The sequence below is a fragment of the Heterodontus francisci genome, chromosome 3, assembly GCF_036365525.1.
Source record: "Heterodontus francisci isolate sHetFra1 chromosome 3, sHetFra1.hap1, whole genome shotgun sequence".
NCBI lineage: Eukaryota > Metazoa > Chordata > Chondrichthyes > Heterodontiformes > Heterodontidae > Heterodontus > Heterodontus francisci.
In genome coordinates, this window is record NC_090373.1 from 89,959,582 (window position 1) to 89,978,346 (window position 18,765).

At 42.4% G+C, this 18,765-nt stretch overlaps 1 protein-coding gene across 3 annotated transcripts in view; it reads left to right on the plus strand.

Annotated features, from left to right (window-relative positions):
- The first annotated feature begins 1,495 nt into the window (after positions 1-1,495).
- ccm2 (CCM2 scaffold protein) overlaps positions 1,496-18,765 on the plus strand; it is a 126,682-nt gene continuing 109,412 nt past the window's right edge. Inside the window, exon 1 of one of the 3 annotated variants that reach the window (XM_068024146.1) lies at positions 1,496-1,775. In XM_068024146.1, the coding sequence (XP_067880247.1) occupies positions 1,746-1,775 (30 nt within the window). In that variant the 5' untranslated portion in view covers positions 1,496-1,745. Of the gene's footprint in view, positions 1,776-2,458; positions 2,541-18,765 lie in introns of those variants that run through there. The other 2 variants (XM_068024153.1, XM_068024162.1) reach the window with 2 other exon arrangements.

Here is an 18,765-nt window from a genome sequence, read left to right on the forward strand (position 1 = left end):
GAACTCCAAACAGCAAAATATATCAGTGTTGTTCACAGAAAAGAAAAACACCTTTCACTCATAAGATGCACGTAGCTTGAAATATGACTAATAATGAAGAAAATTCAAAGTACGCTCAAGAAAATGAAAGAACTTTAGAGGTCAGTTAAAAATAAATGTTCTGTGTACTTTGAGAAACTGTTTAGTGTAAAAGCTTTATCAGCTGCTTGTTGATGCAGCCCGTTGGTGTTAAAATGCACAGGACCATGCAGTGATTGACAGGATGTCAATTTTTTCCTCTGATGACCCACATGTTTAGTTTACAACCTTGGTTATGGTATTGGCATTTGAGTACAATAAGGAAGGGTAAATGGGAAACATGGCAGTCTGGACTACTTTATTTTGCGGCTCACAATCCAGTTCGACAATGTCAGTGATGTGACAATAGGTTGGATTTGGGAGAATCAGGAGCACAGGTCGAGTGCCTTGGAAAATTAGGCAAGAGGGAATGTGAGATTGTCCTGGAGTGTCCAAGAATTAAACACTAATTTCCAGGACACTGGTGCAAATAACCTGGGAGAAAAAGCATATAAATTGTGTGTTTATTTAATCTTCTTTGAACACTTTAACTTGCTAGTTATAAAAAATATTGGGGGTGGGGTGAAGGTGTTGAACAATCAAGAATCATCCAATCTGCTGAAGAAGTCTGTTCTCTTTCCAATCGATTTGAGAATGGACTTAGCAGGCGACCAGTGTTGCGAACTTGGCAGTTGGAGGTTGACGAAACCTCTTGGAATGTGTCCAACTCGAATTGAGTAAATTTTACATACATGAAGGTCTGTTGGAAAATTCAAAGGTCAGCTTGTTTTACCCCTCTATTAAATTAAGAAAAATCTAGAAACTGCGGTATAAAAATGCTTAACAACTTAAAAGTAAGAGTTCAACATTTGCTGGAAAAACGGCCAGCCGTTCATTTTCAGCCTTCAACAGTTCTATTTCCTCCTCTTACAATTTTATTAAGCTTATTTATTTTTTCCAATACAATTGAAGCGATGTTAAGTTTACCAACGGTTAAAGTGACAAGGTTCACATAACTGCTGCTGTTGTTCAAGTCTGCAATTATGTTCAGGTTATTTTTGTGAAGCTGTTGGCCAATATAGGCTAGTTGTAGTATTTATTTAGTAAATTAGGGCTGGGACAGGAGGACGGATGTCGTTTGTTTCAATATTCACCAACTGGGGGAGAGGGGTGGGGAACAGACTAATCTTTTTTTCCCCTGGAATCTACCACCGTCTTCCTGAAGATGGCGCCCGGGAGCGGGCGGCTCATTGGAAGCAGTCAAGCGGTATTCGCAGCTCGGGAAGCGCACCCGGCCCCTGCCGCTCGGGAGGAGGAGCCACGGCTGTGGGGAAGCGCCCCCTGCCGCCCGGGAGGAGGAGCCGCGGCTGTGGGGAAGCGCACCCGCCCCCTGCCGGCCGGGAGGAGGCAATGGTCCTTCAGAGCCGGCCCAGTGCAAGCTGGGAAGACACGCCCAAGATGGCGGCAGGATTGAAAAGTTACGCACGGTGGTGTGTGCTCTGACCGGTCGGTCGGTTCAGCAAAGAGTGTCCGGGGCTCCTGGTGCAGCTCGCTACTGTGAATGGGCGCCGTGTGTCGAGACGTCTCTTCGATGTTGCCGCAGTAATGTCATTGTGGGCGGGAGTCAGGGATTTTGTTGCAGTCGTCACCCTGATTGCGAGGAGTTATCGCTGGTTTTTCAGCTAGAGATGGAGGATGATGCGAAGAAAGGTAAAAAGGTGAGAATTGAACGCGGTACTAACTGATGTAATTAAGGGGTGGTGAGCCTCAAATAGCCGCCCCACCCCCCCTCTGTCGGTTGTTGGTATGGATGGTACTGGGTGGGTAACGTACCGCCCTGAATCCTTTCCTGACTTCGCCAGGACTGCGGCCAACCAACCTGCTACTATCGGGGTGGGTGAGGAGTACATAGTTTTACGGACGTGGAAAAAAAAGCGCAACATAGTTTTACGAAAACTAGACAAAAATACAGACCAGTTTACTGAAGATTGTCATTTGACTAAAAATGTGTTTACACTTTGGGTAGGGCTGGGGTGTTTATTATGTAGGTGATTTGGAACTGAGTGGATGGTAGGTAATGTACTTAAAATAGAATACGTTCTGTTTCGTTTCCTTGGGGGGAAAAAGTACTTCAGATGCAGTTGGTTAAACTCGAGATGCTCAGCGAAGGGCGTTTCTGTTGCTCTTTGAGTTGGTCTGTTTTCAACGGTGACTTGTTTTCCTAACGTCCGCTGGGGAGTTGCAGGCGGAGGCACTTCAGCAGCTGGTGGTTTAACTGAGCGACTAACTCTACGCCGGCACCCACTCTGAAAAAGGGTTTGCGCCCGAAATATAACCGTGTGTTTCCAGCACGTTCTGCTTCATTTCCAGTATCGTGCCTTTTACTTGATATCTCGTTTCTTGATTTATTAACGTAAAAGAGTTGTGGTGAAAAACGCGCAAATGTTATGTAGTGAGTGTGTTTTTGTTTCATCCAGTTGATGGTGAGTTTCATATTGAAATGAATACAAGCTTCAAATGTGGGGCTTTTTTCCTTTTTGTAGTGGTTTGATTTCGGCAGGTGTTCAAAATTCAGTGACTTTCAGTTTACAAACTTTGATCGAAACTGCTGTTTCATAGGGTTTGCGTTGCAGCATACGTTTCGTGCATGGTTTTCGGTCCGCGTTTTTGTGAATTTCTAGAATTATGTAGTATGGATGTGAATTTTTCGGACCAACAGATTTGGTATGTCTTCAAGAGCCAGCTGTAAGCATGTTCTCGTTCCAAAACCTTTAATAGTTCTTGAGTAACTATCGAATTCCCGTTCAAAAGAATATTGATTCTGAACCAACAGTGATGTGTCGCAATCTAACAACCCTCTATATAAAGAATCTTGTTAAACTGCTTTTAGTTTTTGTAAATGTCTTTGTACTTTTTGGGTCAGATTAGAAACATTTATCACTTACCCATTCATAACCTTCCATAATGTTACTTTCAGGTAACAGTGGAAAAAGGCCCTAACTCTAGTCTTTGTAGTTGATTTCCTCACATCTGTTCAAAAATTAATCTACACTGCACTTTTTTCAACTGCTTTTACCTTATAATTGTGTGCCCCAAATGACATGCAGTATCCCACCTGTGGCCTGATATATTGGTTCAGTACTTTCTTGCTTCTGTTTTTTTTTATGCACTCTAGATACAAAATCCAGGATTCTACAAAAGGTCATTGATCTGCAATGTTAACTCTGGTGTTGCCACAAGTGCTGCCTGATGAGTATTTCCAGCATTTGCTGTTGTATTTCAGATTTTCAGCATCTGCAGCATATTGATTTTGTATCAAGGATTCTCTTTTTCCATCTCGATTTGGTATTGCTGTCTTTAATCTAATATTTGCAGGCCAATCTGCTCTTTGAAAATTTTATCATTTAAAATATTTGATTCCTATTTTCTACATTGCAGCCAGGAACTGCAAATTTGGAAACCAATCTGGTACTGGATTGAATTACTGTATCTCAATTCTATGCAGTTAGCTTACAACTTTAATTGTCATAACAGTTTATAGAAAAACAGTAAGTTGAACCCAATTAATGGTCTGTAATTCAGATACATGACACATTTGACCATTTTAAGTGTTATCTTTGATATTTTTTAAAATGCTGCACTCTTATGGATGGACTGACCAAGTTTTTTTTAATGCTTTTTGTTCCAACAAATGCAGACAAATATAGAAGCCATATCCCCAGTAAGTAATCCTAAACCTACTAGAAATATAGGGCAAAAAAGCTGAAGTCAGGCACTGCTTATAGCCATGATTTTTGACCTTGCATCCTTAGTACTAAATGACATTTCAAGTATCAAGTGGTTTTGGGCAATTTTTTTTGTCATCTTTATCGTGCACATGACTTTGGTATAGGCATTCAGTTCTCTTTGCTGTAAACATTTTCAACTGGCAGTTCTTTGAGCTATTCTAATTTGATTTACTTAGTTGCATAGTTTTGGGCCCTCAATTGTTGAGGATTTTTGCTTTTTTTAGGGGTTGGAAATGAGTACTGATTCACTGATTTTCGTTGCTGATATTTCAGTGAGAATTGTAATACCAGATATGCAGTTGTGGTCTTAAACAGGACCTACATGCAAAAGTAATCTTCCAGGGGTTCCAGTAAGCAACATGCTGAATTGAGGATTTGTCGAGTGGCACTTTTCCATTCAAGATTTTCTTTCCCTCCCTCCCTCATTTGAATGGCAAAGTTGTACTTCAGTCGCCTTTATTGAGCAATGATGAAATGGAGATAACCTTAGGATGCACTGCCGCAGTCATTCTGAAAATGATCAAAAGAAACATGCTAATGGGATGCATTTATTTTTAAACATGTATTACAAAACCACTGAACCAGCAAATATCTTTACTAGGAGTTGAAACACTTCAGTGTGCAACCACCCTATAAATTTTGAACTGCAGACAAAATTGGTACATTTTCAGACTTAACTGTTTCCTGCAACAAGTTTACTTGCTGTTTCTTAAATTGAACCCTGCATTAAAATTCATGTACAGGCTTGCTCTTTGTCCTTTTAGCTGTCATTTCTCCTCATCCCCATGTGCTGATTCTCCTGGTAAGTGATTTCAGGGGCATCTTTATTCGGAATATGAGCGAATCTGGCAAGACTGCATTTATTGCCCACCCTAGTTTCTGATTCCCTGGTGGGATTCCTTGAACTGCTGCAGCCCATGTGATGGTGTTTCCATGATGGGAAGTTCTGGGATTTTGACTGGGCTTGTGGTCAGTGTGCATGTTGGGATGTGACTGGAATGTGTGACTAGAAGGCGGAATTCCCATGTTTCTGTTCTTCTATAGTACATGCCATGGGACTTGCTGTCAGTGAGCTTAGCAAGTTGCTGTGCATCCTGTAGGTAGTACTGTAGTCTTTGAGGGATGAATATTGAGTTCATAAGTAAAGATATGAGTCAAGCATGCTGTTCTTGATGGCGTGGAGCTTCTAGTGTTACAACTGCACCAATTTAGGTGGGTGAGTATTCCTTCGCTTTCTTGACTTCCACCTTTGCGGATGGTGGCGAGGTTATTTCGGGCTCAGGAGCTGAGCATTTGTCAGAGAATCCAGCATCTTCCCCTTTCTTGTAGTCAAGGTATTGCTGATTGGACTGAAAAGCCTTAGTGTTCTTTGTGCCTTTGGCTCTTTGAAAGTCCTACTCCCCTCTTAATAGCCCTGCAAATTTCTCCTTTTCAAGTATATACTCTATTCCCTTTTTAAAGTTACAGTTGAATCTGTTTCTACCACTGTTTTCAGGCAGTAACTATCCGTTCATAGTGTTTTTTTTTAAAAAAAACCTCTCCATTTCCTCTGGAATTTTTGCCTATTATCTTAAAGCCATGTTCTCTCCTGACTCTCCTGCCAGTGGAAACAGTTTCTCTCCTATCTGTGCTATGAAAAACCCCTCATACTTCTAAACACTCCCTACCTAGATTTTCCACTCAAGACTGAAGCGGAATTTGAACCCACAACCTATTGATTCAGACGACAATGCTACTACTGAGTCATGGCTGACTAGGAATTTGTTACTGTTTCCACTCCCGATATCTGGGAAGTGCATTTGTGATTGATTCCACCTACAGTTAGCTTACCAATACTTGTGATTTGCATTCACAAGACTTTGACCATGGGCAGGTAGTGGCGATGAGCTCAAATTTCCTTCATTTAAGCATAGGAAAGACTGAAGCCATTGTCTTCGGGCCTCCCACCATGAATTTGCTCCACAGCTGTCAATTTTATTTCCACCCTGGCCACTGTCCCACGCAGAAATAGTTTGCAACTTCAGTGCTCTGTTTGACCCTGTGCTGAACTTCTAACTCTAGCTTCTCTGATACCAAAACAGCCTACTCCATCTCTCTCCCAACTTCAGCTGATCTACTGATGAAAGCTCATCCATAGGAAATAGGAGCAGGAGTAGGCCATTTTGCCTCTTGCGCCTGCTCTGCCATTCAGCTAGATCTTGGCTGATCTCCCTCTGCCATTTTCCTGCACTATCCCCATATCCCTCTATCATTAATATCTAGAAATCTATTGATCGCTGTCTTGAACATACCCAATGACTGACTGAGCTTCCACAGCCCTCTGAGGTAGAGAATTCCACAGATTCACCACCTCTTTGAGTGAAGAAATTCCTCCTCATTTCAGTCCTAAATGGCCTACCTCTTAACTCTGACTGTCCCTGATTGTAGACACCCCCCCCCCCCCCCCAAAAGCCAGGGGAAACATCCTTCCTGCATCAACTCTGTCGAGTCCTGTAAGAACTTTGTATGCTTCAATGAGATCACTTCTCATTCTTTGAGTAGAGTATAGGTTCAATCTCTCCTGATAAGACAATCCTGCCATCCCAGGAATAGGTCTGGTGAATTTTCATTGCACTCTCCATAGCAAGTATATCTTTCCTTGGGTAAGGAGACCAAAACTGTACACAATACTCCAGGTGTGGTCTTACCAAGGCTCTCTACAATTGCAGCAAGACTTCTTTACTCCTGTACTCCAATCCTCTTGCGATTAAAAACCAACATACCATTTGCTTTCCTAATTGCTTGTTGCACATGGTAGCTTTCAGTGACTTACGAACGAGGGCACCCAGGTCCCTTTGGACATCAACACCTTACAATCTCTCTCCAGTTAAATACTCTGCATTTCTGCTTTTTCCCTATCAAAGTGGATAACTTCACATTTTTCCACATTATGTTCCATCTGCCATGTTCTTGCCTGTCTAAATTTCCTTGAAGCCTCTGCATCCTCCACACAGCTCTCATTCCCACTTCATTTTGTGTCATCAGCAAACTTGGAAATGTTACATTCGTTCACCACATCCCAATGATTGATTTGTGAATATCTGGGGCCCAAGCACTGATCTTTGCAGTACCCTACAGTTCACTATCTACCAACAGTGGCGCAGTGGTTAGCACCGCAGCCTCACAGCTCCAGTGACCCGGGTTCAATTCTGGGTACTACCTGTGTGGAGTTTGCAAGTTCTCCCTGCGTCTGCGTGGGTTTTATCCGGGTGCTCCGGTTTCGTCCCACAAGCCAAAAGACTTGCAGGTTGGTAGGTAAATTGGCCATTATAAATTGCCCCTAGTTGGGCGCCCATGAGATGCTAGATCTGTTCACAATTTATCCCATTTCACACAGTAGTGCCACACAACACAATGGTGGGTACCTTCAGTGTGAAGGTGGGACTTCGTCTCCACAAGGACAGTGCAGTGGTCACTCCTACCAGTACTGTCAAGGACCGATGCATCTGCGACCAGTAGGTTGGTGAGGATGAGGTCAAGTAGGTTTTTACCTCCTGGTTCCCTCGTCACCTACTGCAGACCCAGTCTAGCAGCTGTGTCCTTCAGGGCTCGATTAGTAGTGGTGCTACCGAGCCACTCCTCGTGATGGACATTCCCATCCAGAATACATTCTATGCTCTTGCTACCCTTCGTGCTGCTTACAGTTAATGTTCACCATGGAGGAGCACTGATTCATCAGGCATGGGGGGAGGGGAACAGTGGTAGGTGGGAGTCAGCAGTAGGTTTCCTTGCCCATGTGTGACCTGATGCCGTGAGACTTCATGGGGTCCAGAGTCAATGTTGAGAACTCCCAGGGCAACTCCCTCGTGAGTGTATACTGCCTGGCCCGCGCAGTGGACTAAACCATATAAAATGCTTATGCCATCATCCGTGACATTGTTACTTCTAGACTTGACTGTTCTAACACCTTCCTGTCTGACTGCTGGTTTACCCTCCAAACTTGAGGTTATTCAAAACTCTGCCTGTCTGAACTCTGTCTTGTTCACTCATCATCCCTGTGCATGGCCTCACGCCTCCTTATCTCTAATCTCACTAGCCTCACAACCCGCTGAGATATCTACACTCTAATACTGACCATTTTTAGCATTCCCCCATTTTAGTTGTGCCTTCCGCTGCCAAGGCCCTAAGCTCTGCAATTTCTTTCATAAACCTCTTTTTCCCCCCCCCCCCCCCCACTTTTTAAGATGCTGCTTAAAATCTATCTTTGACCAAGCTTTTGTTCATCTCCCTTAATATATCCTCATATGGCTGGGTGCCATTTTTTTTTATAGTGCCTTGGGATAAGGAGCTATATGAATACAAGTTGCCCCATGCACTATTTAATATGTATAAAATTTCTGTCCAGTTTGTTGCCATATATCTTGCTCCTGTGAAACTACAATTTGAGGTGAAAGCTACCATGCCCATGATGCATTTTATACACCTGGGGATTCCTAGGCTTAATCAATTTGCCAGCTGCAGCTTGCCTTCTAGAGACAGTAACAGGTGTTGCTAACCAATTTTGTAGGTATACTTGTATAAAAAAAAAATGACTAACATTTGTGATAAACAATGCATTTTTTAGCCTTACCTCAATGAACTTGCTAACATAATGCAAGTACTTTGTTTTTTCCTTTGTTACCTACAATGATAAAAAGTCACTTTTTTTTCTCCTTGCAATGGATTTGTACTTGCTGAAGCCGTGTAAAATTGCATTGAGGCTTTTCTCAGTTTTTGAAGACCTGTGCCTTGAAATTGTGTGGCTAAGAAACATTTATCAAAAATCTGACTATATATGAACAAATCAAAAATTATCAATAAGATGAGTAACCAGCAGTCTGATTCTAGCCCAAATGTCTGAGCTTGCCATCAAAACCCCTAAAACATCCTACAAAGATAATTTCCCCTTGTACCAATGCAAAAAAAAAAATCCCAAACCTTCAGCTCAATTTTTATATTTACCTGTTGAAGCTGTGTAAACACTTGGGCATAGTTGATTTAAGCACTTGTGTGTGGTTATCAGCTTGTATCAATTTTCACTTGCCGCAATACTTTTTTTAAAGTTTCAATTAGCTAGTTATGCAGTGTTTCCTATGCAAGATAGCTGGAAAGGAATCTCTGCCCCTTTGAGCCCCTGGGGTGGGATAAAATACTAAGCTACATAAAATCTAGTTTTTATATACTTCTCCTTACAAAAGGAAAAGGATTAGTTTAAGTGCTGTTAAAACCCCAAAGCTCAATGTGAATGCTATGGAAATATGAAACTGATTTTTTAAATTCATTCATGGGATGTGAGCATTGCTAACATTTGTTGCCCATCCCTAATTGCCGCCATCTTGAACTGCTGCAGGACATTTGTTTTCCTCACCTGCAGTGCTGTTGGGTAGGGAGTTCCAGGATTTTAACCCAGTCACAATAGAGGAATGGTGATATTTCCAAGTTGGGGGGAGACCATGCAGGAGGTGGTGGTCCATTGCATCTACTGCCTAGGTCTTGCTGTATATGGGCATAGACAGCTTCTAGGTGGCAGAATTTGTGGGAGTGGAAGGTGCTGTCGAAGGAAGTTTGAGTTGCTGCACCCATCATGTAAATAGTATGCACAGCTGCCACTTTGTGCCACTGGTGGAGGGAGTGACTGTTTAAGGTGCTAGATAGGGGGGCTAATCAAGTGGGCTGTTTTGTCTTGAATGGTGTCACGCGTCTTGAGTGGTGTTGGAGATGCACCCAACAGGCAAGTGGAGAGTATTCCATCACACTTCTGACTTGTGCCTTGTAGATGGTGGACAGGCTTTGGGAAGTCAGGAGGTGGGCATTCCCAGCCTCTGACCTGCTCTTGTAGCCACAGTGTTTATTTGGCTGGGCCAGTTCAGTTTCTGATCAATGGTAGCCCTCAGGATGTTGGGGGTTTCAGTGATGGTGATGCTGTTGAATGTCAAAGGGAGATGGTTAGATTCTTGTTTAGTGCCAGTGTTACTTGCCACTTATCCTAAGCCTGAATGTTGTCTAGGTCTTGCTGTATATGGGCATAGACTGCTTCACTATCTGTTATGTATGGTACTGAACATTGTGCAATCATCAGTGATCATCCCATTTCTGACCTTGTGATGGATGGAAGGTCTTTGACGCAGCTGAAGATGGTTGGGCCTAGGACACTACCCCGAGGAGTTCTTGCAGCGATGTCCTGGCTCTTCGCTGATTGCCCTCCAACACCCATAGCCATCTTCCTTTTATGTTAGGCAAGTCTCCAACCTAAAGTTGTCCCTGATTCCCATTTTGCTAGGGCTCCTTTAAAACAAGGGCATTAACTCTAGCTTTACCTCTTGAATTAAGCTCTTTTGTCCATGTTTGGATCAAGGCTACAGTGAGGTCTGGAGTTGAGTGGTCCTGGCAGAACCCAAACTGAGCATCTGTGCACAGGTTATTGCTGAGTAAGTGCAGCTTGATAGCACTGTCAATGACACCTTCGTCACTTTGCTGATTTGGGGCAGTAGCTGGCCAGATTGGATTTGTCTTTTTTTTTGTGGACATGGCATACCTGGGCAATTTTCCACCTTTTTCAAGTAGCTGTCAGTGTTGTAGCTGTGCTGGCACAGCTAGCTCTGGAGCAGGTCTTCAGTATTATAGTTGGGATATTTTCAGGGCCCATATCCTTTGCACCCAGAGCCTTTGGCTGTTTCTTTATCATGTGGAGTGCATTGAATTTGCTGAAGACTGGCATCTATGATCTAGGGTCATCCACTCGGCAATTCTGGCTGAAGATAGTTGCTATTGCTTCACCCTTGTCTTTTTGCAGTGATGTGCTGGGCTCTCCTATCATTGAGGATGGGGATGTTTCTGGAGCTGCCTCCTGTTTCATGTATCCACCATCATTTGTGACTGGATGTGGCTGGACAGCAGAACTTTGATCTGATGCATTGGTTGTGAGATTGCTTAGCTCTGTTAATAGCATGCTGCTTCTGCTGTTCAGCATTCATGTAGTCCTGTGTTCACGCTTCACCCAGGTTAGCACTTCATTTTTAGGTATGTCTGCTCTTGCCATTCTCTTCTGCACTCATAGAACTAGCATTGATTCCTGGCTTGATTGTAATGGTTGTGTGAGGGTTATGCCTGTCCAATTACAGTGCACTTTCAGTACTGTAATGAATTGTCAGCTTAGATTGAGTTCAAGTGCTGGAGTTAACCTTAGCCTGGAGTCCAAATTGTGGTTCTAAGGGTGAAATTGTCAAGTTAACAGTTTTAGAAGGTGCTAATTAAAAGCATTATTTTAATGTGGGAGGAGTGCCCCAGGGGTCAGTGTTGGAGCCCTTAACTTAGGGTTAGAAGCTTAATGCAAATTGTTGAAGTTTGCAGTTGTACTAAACTAGGAGAGGCATTTAAATCTGAGGAAGCAGTTTAAGTACTACTAAACAAGTTAAGTAATATACATGAGGCAATAAAACTTTTTAAATTTAAAGAAATAAATGTGAAGTAGGCAAATCAACTTCAGTACTCCATGGTGTTGAAATGGTGAAAAGAGAATCAGGAGTTTTGTCTGCCTGGATGCTCGTGTTGAATTTTTGCTTCGTAATTCAACATAGCAAATAGCATGGTGTAATATAGCCAAATCAGGAGCAGACATATGTAACCGGTGGCTTGATTAACTCGTGGTTTCTTGTTTTGGTTACCAATATACATGGAAAGCAATATAGAGAAGTTAGATTGAATCTTCATGTTGAGGACTGAATTATAAGGAAAGACTAATGAAATGTGAATTTTTCAACCCAGAAAGCTAATGGTGATCTTCAATTAGAAAATCTAATTATTCATTTAAATAGTTGGATGCTTTGGGAAACTATGGAGTCAGTCTCTCTGGGCAGATGAAATGAAGTTTCAAATGGACTTTTTTGTCTCTGTGCATTGCTAATGTTAAAAGATAAGAGATTAGCTTCTGTGTATAATACGCAGGCTTATAGTGCTAATTTTCCAGCAATGCATCTAAACGTGAATTTATTTTTGAAGGGATGTAGAGGAAGTATGTTTGTTTTTGAGGCTGAGGAAATAGACTGGAACAGATTTATAAGTTCTCTATAGATCCCATGATAAGTGTGGATTTAATTCCATGTACCTTTTTTTTTTTAAATTTCTGGAATGCAGTGTTCCTTGAACAAGTGCAGATGCAAAGGCAAGATTTTTTTTTTTCAGGAATGACTTCTGCAATAGATTGAGTTTGAGAATTGAGGAAGGTTGAGAAACAGAACAGGATGATCGATATATGTGCGCCAGGATTATTCTTGCAGCCCCAGCAAGCAGGTGAAACTTCTTCTTTTCTCTCTAGTTGGGTTAATTGAAGCATACTCTTACCCAAAACAGGCTGGATAGCAAAACTAATGAGTACATGGTTGTATGTGCATGTTTTTATTTAGCCATCCAGTACTTCATCTGTGTCACTTAGCAGGCTAAGCATTAAAATAGAACTACATTAAGTTGTAACTAAAGTTAGTTTGTTGGACACCAGCTTGGGGCATTGATTTTGAAATGAACAGAAAGTTGCCATACTATTGGAAGATTTGATTTTTGTGTATGGGAGAGTTGTCCCACAGACTAGTCAAGCAACAGTCTGACAATCATACTCAACAAATCATACCTTGCAGACAATGTTCCTGGGTATGTCCTGTTTATCTCTAGCAGGACAGGCCCACCAGAGGTTTACAGTTAGGGAGTTGCCCTGGGAGTCTTCAACATTGACTCTGGACCCCATGAAGTCTCATGCCATCAGGTCAAAGATGGGCAAGGAAACCTCCTCCTGCTGTTTACCACCTAATACTGCCACTCATTCTCTTTCTCTCTTTCTTCTCTCTCTTTCCCCCCCCCCCCCCCCCCCCCCAAAACCACCCTCTGGCTGATGAATCAGTACTGTTCCATGATGAACACTAATTGGAAGAAACACTGAGGGTAGCAAGTACACAAAATGTACTCTGGGTGGGGGAACTTCAGTGTCCTTCTCAGAGTGGCTCCATAGCATCACTACTGACCTAGAGGACATGGCTGCTCAACTGGGTCTGCAGCAGGTGGTGAGGGAGCTAACAAGAGAAAAACCTACTTGACCTCGTCCTCACCAATCTACCTGTTGAGGATGCATCTGTCCATGACAGTATTGGTAGGAGTGACCACCCCACAGCTTGGGATTCTATGTTTTTAAAAACTGCAGAAGGATTTCAGTGGACACTGAGACACCTGCAAATAGATGAACTTTATAGATGCTTTGAAAGGAAGTTCAACTAAAGCTGAACTTGTTGACGAGGACTGGAATGCAGGTAATTTCAAGGAAACCAGCAGGGGGTTGATAGAGCTATCCTGCTATGACAGACAGTTTATGACTGGGCATGTCACTTGTTTATGGAAGGTTGGTTTTAGTTGAACTTTAAAAGCCAGTGAGTTTGGACTAAAAACAAGCATTTGAAATTTGATTTCTAACCTGCCTGGACAGCGGAAGACGACCCAGAAAAAGTATTACCTCTCTGTAAAGGAATCCTGCATTTCTTGAAGAAACCCTGTATTTCAAATGTGGCAGATTCCTTTTGACTCCTGTCTGAAGCATCCCTGCATCAAACCGTACTGTTACCTCCTGGGTTTAAGAAATCCTGAATATTGAAAAACCTTTTACTGCTATACTGCTGTTGTAAGACCTAAGGAGATCCTTGTTGCTGCAGACCTGATAGAAGGATTCACATAAGGTCTTCCACAGTTGAATTCTTTGGACACCTACCCATCACAGACTGTTCATCAACCTTGCCTGGAAAGACTGAGTGCATCCAACTATTCAACATTGGGACACCTCACCAAACCGAAGAACTTCCTTTCAGGCCATGACCTGACTATCTTTCCTGTGAAAGAGCTGAAAATGAAAGCCCTCTCTTCTTAATTTATCTCCCTCCCCCCCCACCCCACCAGTTAACTGGTTTTTGGATGTGTGTGCATGAGGGCTAGGGGAACTAAGGAACTTTAATATCTCAATTTGTATATAGATTTACATCATACTTGGTTTAATTTAATTTTGTTGATTTTAAAGAAATCTGGTTGGTGCGCTTTTATTAAGTGACAAATAGAGCATCTTATTGGTTGCTTCGGTAAGTGGGAAATTTATTGATCTGCAACCTGTGGAGAAGTGGGACTGAATTAACAGTGCACTCCTCCCACCTCAGCTATAACAGCTTCTGGTTCATCCATTTTATCCATGATCAGTGTGCTGATGTCTGGGTGGGATAGGCTGGATGGCGTGCTCATCTCTTTACAGCTAACTCTTGAATAGCCCTGTATTAGGGTGGGTAACTCCCTCTATTATAAGCAGCAAGGGGTCAATATACATATTGATCGATCAACCTTTTTTATTTGGTCAGTGCTATTGCCCACTGCAAATGCTGATGGATGATGGCGTATGTGTTCAAGGCAGTAAGCACAACCAATTAGCTGCGCCTAAAATATACTCCTCAATAAGCTGATATGTAACATTATGTCCCATGCTATGTGTTAGTTTAATTGGAACGGGCAGGAATTATGCATGTCTATTTCCTACATGTATCCAGTTGCTGAGTTGTGACTTTGAAAAATTCTTCAGTGCAGTAACTACTGCTATCATGAACTAGACAAGGTCTTGGACTATTAATTCACTCTTCTGCCAGGAGCAACATTGTTGTCACAGCTGAATATTTTGGTATGACTGATGTTGTTTGCCTTGCCCAAAGGGGACTAAGATGTGCAAATGGATGCAGGCTATTTAAAATCAGTTTTTTTTTTTTAAACCAATTTTCCACTAGCAAATTCCTGCGCTTTTTTTTTCTAGTGAATCGGTTAAAATTACTTTTCTACCCAAGTTGGAAGGGGGGAAAAAACTCAATTTTTGACTGATAGCAAATGTTAGTTGGGAGGGAACCTGGATCCTTTAGTTACTGTACTGCTTAGAGGACTGCATTCTTTATGCTGCAGTATATGGCTGGGTTTGCTGAAATGCAACCACTAGGTGGCACAGTACTGGCACATGCGCAAATGCAGCCTCATCAACAAATGTCACTGTCTACAGCGTTTCAGGCAGCTGCCAGTAATAAAGATGACACTGCTCAATTTAACACAATTGAATGCAAACCACCCCTCGATGGCTGCAACCACTGCCTCCCCACCCCTATCAGTACCCTCCTGCAATTGCTGCATTGTTTCCTGCTCGCTCCTGACTGCTTGCCATTTCATTCCACCATTCTCTCCAGCACCCAATAGTTAGCCATTCCCTCCTGCCGCTCGCGCACCACTCGGAGGAGGAAGGGGGGCGAGTGGGGTGCTAGTGGCGACCGAGTAGGTGCACACGGGAGAGAATGCCAGGAGGGAGCAGGGAAGAGAAACGGTGATCGAGGTGCTGATTGCAGGAGGGAGTGGGGAAGAGATTGGCAATTTGAAGTTGCTTTCCAAAACTCAGCTGGAGGCTGACATCCCTTTGTGATGGTGTATTTGCACGCATGTGGCAGTAGTACAGGCAAGCCAGCAAAGCTTGGGTGGACAAGGATGAATGCATTTCGTGCATGTGCACAATTCAAACTGCAGTGATGTCAGCACTTGGCTGCGTTGTTAGGCACTCCAGCAGCAAATAGTGTTTTGTAGTTGCATATGAAGCAAGGATGGTAATCTACTTACTGCACTGAGTTCCTAAAAACTGAGTTAATCAATCAAAAACTGGCTGACCTTTAAGGCATTTTTACTAAAAGCTGGAACACTCTTCCCCGTTCAACTTTTTAAAAATTAATTTCATGGGGTGTCGACACTGGCTAGGCCAGCATTTGTTACCCATCTCGAATTGCCCTTGAGAAGGTGGTGGTGAGCTGCCTTTTTTTTTTGAACCACTGCAGTCCATCTGGTGCCGGTACTTCCACCGTGCTGTTAGGGAGGGAGTTCCAGAATTTTGATCCAGTTAGTGAAGGAGCGGTGATATAATTCCAAGTCAGCATGGTGTGTGGCTTGAGGAATTTGCAGAGGACGTTCCCATGTCTGTTGCCCTTGTCCATCCAGGTGGAAGCGGTTGTGGGTTTGGAAGGTGATGTTGAAGGAGGTTCGGTGAGTTGCCACAGTGCACCTTGTATATGGTACAAACTGCTGCCACTGCGTCGGAGGATGGAGTGCCAATCAAGCCGGCTGCTTTGTCCTAGATGGCGTCACACTTGAGTGTTGGAGCTGCACCTATCCAGTCAAGTGGAGAGTACTCCATCACACTTCTGACTTGTGCCTTGTAGGTGGTGGACAGGCTTTGGGGAGTCAGGAGGTGGGTTACTCACTGCAGAATTTCCAGCCTCTGACCTTTTGTGTACATAGTATTTGTGGCTGGTCCAGTTTAGTTCAATTTACAACAGGTTTTACTATTCCAACTTCAATGACCAGTAATGTGAATAAACCACGACAGTAAACATAGCTCTTCAGTTCATATTGAAGAAAAATTATCTCTGGTTTGAGTCAGGTGACCTCTGGTGTTTAACTGAGTTAAGCTAAGATCAACCAACAATTATTTAATGTTTTTATGCCCTTTTATTCAAGCTTTGGCAATATTCAAACCTATTGTTTACTGAATTTCCCAGGTTTTTTTGTTTCCCAATTTCTCTCCCTTTTTTCCCTCATTTTTAAATTGGCAATAAAAACTTTTAAAAGTCTTGAAGCATGGAATATAAAATATCCCAAAGGATGACTGCGTTATTGCAGATGCTATTTAGGCTCTAGACAATCTACATCTCCCAGGCAATGCAAGTTGTCAGTTGTTCATCTATCTGGGCATTCAAAATCCAAATAATGCATTTGTTGTAACTAATTAATTGAGTTCCACAGCTGTATTCTGTATCCAATGTATTTGGTACTGACATTGTATTCATTTAAATTTCAACAGTACAGAGAACCATATTTGTACATGATTTATGATCCCTGCCGATTGAATTATGAAGCACTTGGCTACTCTGACAATAGCTTGTATTGGGTACCTGCTTAATGGGCAGAAATGCTGTCCCGTCATGCTGTTGTATTTTGAACGTCATATAATTACAAGTCTCAGTCTCCAACACCCAAATAGAGACTATGTAACATTTAACATTTTGGTAATTTTTTTTAAACAAGTGCACAAGATTTGTTGAGCAGAGAAGCTATGATATTTCCGAGAGGGAGGACAAAGTGAGACCTGTCTTAATCGTTTTTTTTTTAAATTCACTTCACAGCCTTTACCCTTGTTTTGTATGAGAAAGTATTGGCCTTTTGAGAGCCCTTTTCAGAATTGGAAGATATTACAGGTGACCATTTAAAAAGGAATGGGAAAGAATGTACATGTACATGCAAATGACTAAAATGCTTCAGTGAAAGACAAGAGGTGGTTCACTGAAGTGACTAGGTGAGACAATAGACAGAATGAGGGATATTGCATTTACCAGACGAATGTGTTAGAAAAGCTGAGGTGGATGGTAGGGTTTAAGGTAGGTAGAATAGCCCCCAAAAAACTGGCAGTGAACCAGGTTTCAGGAAAAGGGGGGAAATATCTTAAACTCCAGAGGTTAAAGAAAAATGGGAGCTATAGTTTTGGTTAACAGTTGAAATAAATGTTAAAGACCAAGGGCTGCCAAGTGCCTAATGAAAGGTGCTGTTTGTGCTTCATTGGAAAGTCAAAGATGGGCCTGAGCAGGATGGGGATCTAAAGTGGCAAGCGACAGATAATTAAATCTCACCTGTAGAAAGAATGGACATTGAGTGGAGCGGTCACCTATTCTCTGTTCAGTCTTCCCACTGTAGATGAGATGCACTGAGCAGCAAGGGATTGAATATTTCATTTCCTTGATCTGTATAAGGGAGGGTTTGATGGAGGAAAATAAAATTGGCGCACCAGACAATGCAAGTGAGAAACGTTGTCAAGGTTGACATTATTTCAAACATAAGGATTCGTAAGGCAGGTAGACCATATCAGATTTTGGTGCAGTCATGCTTTCCCTGTTGATCCTGAGTTACACAGCTCCCAGTTTATCTACATCTTCTCTATCAGACTTCATGAAAGATTCATGACCCTAGTTCTGAATGTGCAACATGATAGATCTACAATAAAAGCAAAATACTGCGCATGCTGGAAATCTGAAATAAAAACAAGAAATGCTGGAATCACTCAGCAGGTCTGGCAGCATCTGTGGAAAGAGAAGCAGAGTTAATGTTTCGGGTCAGTGACCCTTCTTCGGAACTGATAGATCTATAGTTGTGTGCTTTGCCTCAATGTTTGTTGTGTTCTCTATCTAAGGTTCTGGTCTCCTTTCAATTCCTTTTTAGCTATCTTTATTTGCTATTACATATTTGGTTCAATGAAAGTGACTGGGGATCATCTGTGTCTCAGTCTCAAACATGTTTATCTTGCAGCCTTTGAGCTATGCAACAGCCTTTCTTTCGAGAAAATAGTTGCTGTAAAGGCTAATTCTGAATACCTTAAATCAATTTTTTTTTTGTCCATTTTGAAGACTCAAAATCATATGCTTACATTGTAAGTGTCCCTCTTTCTTCTGCGTCTCTCCTCCTCCTCCTTTCTCCCCCCCCCCCCCCCCCAAAAAAAAAAACAAGTGCTAAGAAATGCTACAGGACAAATTGTAGGGTAGCAGCTTCTGGGAGATGAAGTCTGACAAACCTATCTGCTCCAATAAGCAGGTTATCTTACCTCTTTCTCTCTCTCTCTCTCTCCCCCCTCCTCCTCCTCTCCCCCCCCCGCCCGCCCAAAAAAAAAATCAATTTGGTTGATTTGAAATTTCTACTTGCTTGATGGTAGGAGAGGCTATGTTGCATAGCTGCAGCCTAAATCCATAAAGGTCTCCCCTTGGGTCAAGTTAAGATATACTTGAAAGATCTTAACAAAACTAGAGCCTTTTTTAAATTCAGCTTT